Source organism: Henckelia pumila, chromosome 2 (assembly GCF_033568475.1).
Source record: "Henckelia pumila isolate YLH828 chromosome 2, ASM3356847v2, whole genome shotgun sequence".
NCBI classification, from domain to species: Eukaryota; Viridiplantae; Streptophyta; class Magnoliopsida; order Lamiales; family Gesneriaceae; genus Henckelia; species Henckelia pumila.
The window spans coordinates 63,877,939-63,886,032 of record NC_133121.1 but is presented as its reverse complement, the minus strand read 5'-3'; the positions used below and the strand labels follow the sequence as shown (position 1 = coordinate 63,886,032).

General features: G+C 39.5%; 1 protein-coding gene across 1 annotated transcript; it reads left to right on the top strand.

The window, feature by feature from the left end:
- Positions 1 to 383: 383 nt before the first annotated feature.
- Positions 384 to 3,006, top strand: LOC140883565 (uncharacterized protein At2g34160-like). Its single transcript, XM_073290091.1, has 5 exons — positions 384 to 575; positions 669 to 717; positions 1,386 to 1,448; positions 1,551 to 1,618; positions 2,678 to 3,006. The coding sequence occupies exons 1-5, from the start codon at positions 459 to 461 to the stop codon at positions 2,768 to 2,770; spliced, it is 390 nt and encodes a 129-aa protein (XP_073146192.1). The 5' UTR covers positions 384 to 458; the 3' UTR covers positions 2,771 to 3,006.
- The last annotated feature ends 5,088 nt before the right edge of the window (positions 3,007 to 8,094 follow it).

Below are 8,094 nucleotides of genomic sequence, written 5' to 3'. Positions count from 1 at the left end.
CCCGTGTCCACCTCCATGCCCACCTATGAGGTGGCAATCATCCAATGGATGAGATGAATCATATACAAATGATTCATCCAATGGATGATTGTCACCTAATAGGTGGACATGAAGGTGGTCACGAGAGATGAACATCATGGCAAAACTCTATATATAGAGTTTTTAATAAGATAAGATTGGCTTGTCAATAAATGAAATAAAAAAAAGTGGGAATTAAGTTTGAACTCAGAAAAATAAGGGGGAAAAAAGGTAGGCTATGCTCTCCTGTGTCAGGTTGGCCCGGTAACAATAACCAAGTGGGCTTTAATCAATCGGGCCTACCAAGATATGGTTATGGTACCAGGCCCATGCTACCCGATTGTTCCCATTTTACCAGGCGCAATTCCCAATTTCCATGGTAAAAACCCTAATCCTCCAAATTCAACCAGGGAGAGTGTGATTAAATTCAATTTTCGATTATGGAGGGAATAACAGAAGGTGTGAACAAGATGAAAATATCCGAATTCCAGAAGAAGAACCGGATTCAAGTCTCCAATACTAAGAAACCTCTTTTCTTTTACGTTAATCTCACCAAGGTATATGTATTGCAGTCAATATAACTGATGCTTATTCTAATATGGAACCCATTATGGACCTTCGTTTTTCCCCCCCTTAACTGTGTTGTGTAGAGATACTTGCAACAGCACGTTGAAGTGGAACTTTCGGCGCTTGGCATGGGTAATTATATCTTTTCTTGTATGTAGTTTTACATTCATTATTTGATGGTTCGATGTTGCCTTGTAGTGTTGGAAATTCAATTCACACACGTATATTAAAATTGAAGAGTACCTAGATTCAATAGAAGTGAGGTTGTTCTCTCACTTTATATTGGAATATTGGAAGCTATCTAGAATCAATCTAAATTTGTGAGTAGACAAATGTATGCAATTATCTTATATGTATGATAACTGTTGATTATTGTTGTTAAACATTTTTTCATTCATCATATTTACTTTTTTAACTGTATAATATTTATTGGTTTGCTTGCACAAGGAAAGGATCTATTTTTCTTGCTTCAACATGATGTGGAACAGCTAAACAAGCTTATGTTATGCTTGTGAGATTCTCAATGCCATGTTTTATAGACCTAAACCTTTACGTAGGTGTGAGAGATATGTTATTTTACTTGATAAGAACAAAGATTCAAAATGGTCTTTTTGTGAATAACTATTATGATCTGAACTCCGGCTGTGAAGATGACATGTGGGCGTCATATAGAGACCAATGATGCTAGTTTGAGAGTTATAAACCACAACTTATATGGTCTTAAAGTTTCTTTATGATGATCAGTTTCCTTCCATTTTTTATGCATGCACTGATGCTCTGTTTGTATTATATTATCGCAGCAATTTCAACAGTTGTCTCCATAGCTGAAATTCTGAAGAATAATGGATTCGTCATTGAGAAGAGTGAGTTTTTTTGGTATTCTTTATGGCTCCTTGTTTATGTGGAAAGTGTTAAATAGTATGGACATTGGACATTTTACATTATGCGTCTTACAATACATGTAGAGATCATGACATCCACTGTGGAGATAAAGGATGATGGTTCAAGGGGGCGGCCCATTCAAAAAGCCAAGGTAAATTCAATTCTTCGAAGAACCTTTATCTCAATCCGGGTTGGTGAACTACGTGAAAACTAGATGATTTTCTGCAAACATTAGCCATAAATCTTTCAAGCAATAGTTCAGCTGCTCTATCCAAGTATAGAAAATTAGTAATCATAAGCTGAAGTTGGATAATAGAAAATTGAAGTCATGGTGGAAGTGAACAGAATTAGCTAAGAAACTAAAATTGTATATCAGAAAAACAGATTCAACTGCAAGGACATTTAGGGAGTGTTTGCAATCATTAAAAAAAAGTGATTGTTAGCTTTTGACTTAAAAAAATCATTTTTGTGTGTTTCTTAAACATAGATTATGTGTTAGCTTATGCTTAACTTAATTGAAATCCAAAAGCTAGTCATTTGGTGATTATGATTCTCCAAAAGTGTTTCTAATAAGAAGGTAATTGTTAAAATCACTCTAATCACTTATTTATCAAACACTACCCAACTTTGATTTTTAGATTTTCACATTTGTTTCCAAACTCTACCAACTTTTGATTTTCTTAACTTTTTTATAATCTATAAATTAATCTCTTCTACAAAAGCACAATTTATTGCAAACACTCCCTTATTGAAGTGAAAATATAAATTTTTTGTTGAAATAAAAAAATATAAGGCTTGATTCAAATATATAAATACCGAAGAACTGTTTTTTTTTTTTTTTTTTTAGACATTGGGGGGGGGGGGTGTTCCAGGGTCTTGAACTCAAGACCTCTCCCATTTTTGGGAGATTGATGCCACTTAGGCTAGAAGCCTTGGGCACGAAGAACAGTTCTTCATGCACACATAAGTGGTAAATTATGGTCTGTCACGTCTTATCACCATTACGGTAGTAGGTGCTGTTAAACGATTTTGTCGTGCCAAAGTTAATTTGAAGCGACAGTTGCATTTGTTTAAGCCCGTCTCTAAGAATCCAGTAGCAATCCATTTAGTGGGATCGCTAGTTTTGTATTGCCATTTCATATGTCCACATCAGTTAACGCATCGGAGTTTTGGATAAATTCTGCTCATTTTTTTCATTCTTCTGGTGCAGATTGAAATAGTGCTTGTTAAAACTGCAAATTTCGATGAATTAATTGCTGCTGCTGCGCAAGATGGCGGAGAGAATGGAAATGGTGAAAATTAGAGATATGAACACGTCCCCTTGTTTTCCGATAGTTTTGTAGTTATATTTTTCAAGATTGTTGGAAATTTGTTATTTTTCTATTAGTGATGATCATAGGGCTGATGTTTTCGTTTCCCTTAATAAATTTTATTTTGAATATTTAGATGAAGCATTTAAGTCCTATACTTTAATTTGTTATTTTATGAACATATGTTACTTGTTTATATGAAATATAAAAATATTAAACATTATTAACATTATGACGAAATATAATGTAAATCTACACTTTACAATTGAATTCTCATAATGGAAATGTGGTTTAGTCTATGTTTAATTAGAGATATATATTTTTTTTCCATATCTCAATTCCACTAAATCATGTGGATTCTTAACATTTTAAAATATATATTGGCATGATAGGTTGACGATCTATTGGGCTAATGACATGGACTCACAGTGAAATTTTTAATTGTCTCAAAACATCTTGTAAAAAATTAATAGACTAAACTGTCTTTAAACTTTTAAAACTTTGGCTCACGTGCCCCAAACTCGAGTTTAGATCTATATTTAATTATCAAATTACTTTATACCCTTCATATATAATATTAAAACGTTTCCGTTCTGTATCATTCTTCCACAGACAACAACCTGAATTTCGGAGAGCACTTGTCCTAATCGCGAACGAGCAGATGATGGGTTGAAGAGAAATCAAAATCGTAATCTAAGGAGAAGTACATTGATCATGTAAATCTTATATTTCTGTTGTTTTATGTATCTCTCTTGATCGATTTTGCTGTGTGGCACGAAAGTAGGTTTTAAGTTGAACCCAAACCTGCATATGCAGGAACGGTTTATTTTGGTGGAACTAAACATGAGTTCAAGAAAGTGAACTTTGATAGGTTTAACTTTACCTGTATTCTCTTTACAACCTTTGTGGTGATAATAGGGTAAATGTTCGATTTTACTATAGGATTCCTGGGATAGTAATAGAACATGGTCTTGTATGCATTTCAGGAGATAAGGATGTTTAAGATATGTATGCAAATTACAAGACTCAAATGTAGTGACTCGACCCAATTAACTTGCAAGTCAGAATCTTAAGCATGCAATTAATCTTAAAGAAAACTTAATTAGAGAAAATCGTGGAAACTAAAATCCAGACATTAAATACGATAAATCCACCAACAAAATACAACCGAGAGAGCAAAAAAGGAAATAACTGTTATACACCATAACCGAACGAGTAGTAAAACTAAAACAGGGAAACTAGGGTAACCTCCTAGAACGTCTAGGTCACTGGCTCCACCTCAACCCTGCTTCGAACCTTCGGCCTCGTCCAACCTGAGACCTGTCCTCTCGAATTGGGTGTCTAAGAATAACAACAAGGACATGAGCGACTAACGATCAGAACGTAAAGTACAAGTATACAAACCAATATGATGCATGCAAATGACAACATAATTGGTCGATTATCAAGTCCTGCTCAGTCTAGGCACCAATGAGTCTATAGTACCATCTGGATCAACTCTGTTGGGCAAACTCTCACACTCAACAAGATCACTGTAATGTCAACCTTTGACATCACGGCGTCTCCCGGTGTCCGACCATATAACAAGGTTGTAGGGCTGAGCAACCCTACTAGAAAGACTATCTCGAAAGACATACGACTCAAAATGAATATTCCCATGTAGCGTAAATATATCATGGCACATAAATTCAACATAAATAATGCATACTCTCTAGCAATCTCAGTCAGTACTTATGTACCTTTCTAAGACAATACTAGTAATACAAGTCTAGGATCCAAGCTTACAAGCCAAGAATTACTATGTCACTAATACTGATCTAAAAGTCTTAACTAAGATAATAGTGTAGTAGCCCAGTTCCATTTTTCAAGATTAAAATGATTAAGCATCGATTAGAGGCTTAATATGGATTTAAATGGATGAATTATGGATTTTTTTATCAAGGGCCGATCGAAAGGTCCGAACCCAAGTTCGGAGGCCCCGAACACTTCGGAAGATCTATTCCAGGATCGGAGGCTACGTTGAATTCGAAGCGTCCGAACCCTGAACGGAGCGTCTAAACTCAGTTAGGCCATGAAGTTGGTGAGGTGTCATTGTTGATCGGACACGCAGCAGTTCGGAGCCTCCGAAGTAGAGATCGGAGAGTCCGAACTGTGCATGCAGTAACGTGGTCTGCATGTAGAGATCAGAGCGTTCGAACCCCCGATCGGAGCGTCCGATCTTCGCCTATAAATAGGGCACCCGAGATCATTCTTTCTTGCCAATTCACTAAGAATTTCTCTCCTCTTCTGAGCGTTTGGGTCGTTTCCAGCCTTCCTAGGCTTTGTCCGAGAGTTGGCGAGGTGCTTTGGAGTTGCAGCGGAGTGGTACCCAAGTTCTGGGGCAGTTGTCTTAAGCGGGCTAACGACAGACGAAGGTATAGCTCTAGCTCCTTATAGAAAATAGAGAGAATGCTTGTGGGGACCTCAGGTGCTAATCTCAATTCTTAAACACCTTCAATAATAATGTGTACAAGTATACAAAAGAATCAAACAACTAATTTTTTTTTTATATTTTTTTAAACAAGGTGCCTCGCTCGAACGCGCCTACATGCGCTCGAGCAAAAGTTGCTCTGTCCGAACATATACGCACAGAATTTCGAAAATTCCTCAACATGAAAGTTGTAGATCTCTGTCTTGGATTTTCAATGCCGCCAACCTCACTCTAATCAGAATTTTTAGTAAAAAGTTATGCTCATTCTACCAAGATAGGTCAAGCAAGAAATTTACAAAAATTACCAAAGACTACAACAAATTTCAAAGTTACTAGGATGTTAAATAAAGATGTCCCATGCATTTCTGATGTGTACCAATCGGATGGTTGCTGTGGGCGGCGATGGGACTTACGAGGATTTGGTGGACCGTTGTCGCCAGGCCGAGGACAGTATTCGGAGGAACAGGGGACTTTACTCTTCTTTATCCAGGCCAGCGAGTGCTAGTGCTTTGGGCCCTAGGGGGCAGTCTTTCAAGAAGCCAGGAGGTACTTCTTCTTCTTCTTCCTCTGGATCTGGTGGAGTGCATAACTTTGGTGGCCAAAGGCCGAACCGTTGTCGTCAGTGCCGACGCAGACATCCGCCAAGGCAGTGTGGTCGATCGACCACTGCATGTTTCCAGTGTGGCCAGGAGGGTCACATGAAGAGAGATTGTCCTATGCTGGTTGGAACAGCGAGTGGTTCCGGAGGTTCTCAGGCATCTGTTCAGCCACCTCAGTACCGGCAGCCACCTTTCCAGCAGCAATATTCGCAGCAGCGCCAGTAGACGCAGCAGTCTCAGAGATAGCCTACTCAGACTCCTTCTAGGGGTCATTCTTCTTTGAGGCCACGTACCCAGGGTCAGGTCTTTGCGCTTAACTAGGAGCAGGCAGAGGCTGACAGCGATCGGATGATTGCAGGTATCTGTAGTTTATGTGGTTTTCTTGCATATGTTTTAATTGATACCGGTGCATCGCATTCTTTTGTCTCAGCACGTTTTGATAAGAAGTATAGATTGCCGTTTGTTCCTTTAGACGTATTGCTAGTAGTTTCTACTCCTATGGGGAGCGAGGTTTTAGCCAAGCGTCTAGTTGTGGGTTGTGTTTTGGATTTCGAGGGTAATCAGCTTAGTGCTAACCTGATGATTCTAGCAATGGAGGATTTAGATTGCATCATTAGGATAGATCTATTGACTACCTATCGAGCGATAGTGGATTGCTATCAGAGGTTTGTTCAGTTTCGTCCAGAGGATGATGAGTCATGGTATTTCTATGGTGAGGGAGCGCGACCCCCGATGCCAGTGGTTTCAGCTCTGAAGGCCCGGCGTGCTTTAGAGTCTGGCGGGGAAGGCTACCTTATCTACGCCATTGACGCATCCTTAGGAGAGCCAGATATTCGAGAGATAATAGTGGTTCGTGACTTTCCAGATGTGTTTTCGAAGGAGATTCCAGGTTTGCCACCAGTAAGGGAGATTGAGTTTGGCATTGAGTTAGTGCCAGGGACTGCACCGATTTCCAGAACTCCTTACCGATTGGCACTGTCAGAAATGAAAGAGTTGCAGAAGCAATTGCAAGATCTTCTTGATAAGGGTTATATTCGACCTAGTGTTTCGCCATGGGGAGCCCCAGTACTGTTTGTCAAGAAGAAGGATGGTTTGATGTGGTTGTGTATTGACTACCGTCAGTTGAATCAGGTGACAGTGAAGAATAAGTATCCTCTTCCGCGGATAGATGATCTCTTTGATCAGTTGCAGGGTACTTCTGTCTATTCGAAGATTGATCTTCGGTCTGGGTATCATCAGTTGCGAGTTCGACAGGAGGATGTTCCTAAGACAGCATTTCGTACGCGGTATGGACACTATGAGTTTCTAGTGATGCCGTGTGGTTTGACGAATGCTCCAGCTGTTTTTATGGATCTGATGAACAGAGTTTTCCGCGAATTTCTGGATAAGTTCGTGGTGATATTCATCGATGACATTTTGGTGTATTCTCGCAGCATGGATGAGCATGCCTACCATCTCTATACTGTACTGCAGGTCTTGAGGGAGAGACAGTTGTACGCGAAGCTGAGTAAGTGTGACTTCTGGATTGACCGAGTTGTGTTCCTTGGTCATGTCATTTCTCAGGAGGGCGTATCTGTTGATCCTATCAAGACAGAGGCTATTTTGAATTGGTCACGTCGGACTACAGCTTCTGAGATTCATAGTTTCCTTGGTTTAGCAGGATACTATCGTCGTTTTGTGGAGAATTTCTCTCAGATAGCTAAGCCTTTGACTCAGTTGACGAAGAAAGACGTTTCTTTCGTTTGGTCTGATGCTTGTGAAGACAGTTTTTGTGAGTTGAGACGTCGTCTGATGACAGCTCCAGTTCTTGCTTTACCGTCTGGATCAGGTGGTTTTGTAGTCTTCACTGATGCTTCTCTCCAGGGTTTGGGGTACGTGTTGACTCAGAATGGCCACGTGATTGCTTATGCCTCCAGACAGCTAAAAACTCACGAGGAGAATTATCCCGTACATGATTTAGAGCTTGCAGCCATTGTCTTTGCTCTTAAGATATGGCGTCACTATTTGTACGGAGAACGATTTGAGATCTTCACCGATCATAAAAGTTTGAAGTATCTGTTCACTCAGGCCAAGTTGAACATGCAGCAGCGTCGTTGGATGGATCTGTTGAAGGATTACGATTGTGAGATCAAGTACCATCCAGGTTCATCAAATCCCATTGCTGATGCGCTTAGTCGCAAGGTTTATGTGAGCTCCCTTCGTACCAGTTCGGTTTCGAAGGCAGTGGAGGAGTGTTGTTATTTGGGAT

Bases quoted from the DNA above. Each gene is read 5' to 3' on its own strand.
- LOC140883565 (XM_073290091.1), top strand. From the start codon at position 459: ATGGAGGGAATAACAGAAGGTGTGAACAAGATGAAAATATCCGAATTC. The intron at 1,449-1,550 runs GTGAGTTTTTTT...CAATACATGTAG, and splicing joins TGGATTCGTCATTGAGAAGA to AGATCATGACATCCACTGTG. The intron at 1,619-2,677 runs GTAAATTCAATT...CTTCTGGTGCAG, and splicing joins GGCCCATTCAAAAAGCCAAG to ATTGAAATAGTGCTTGTTAA.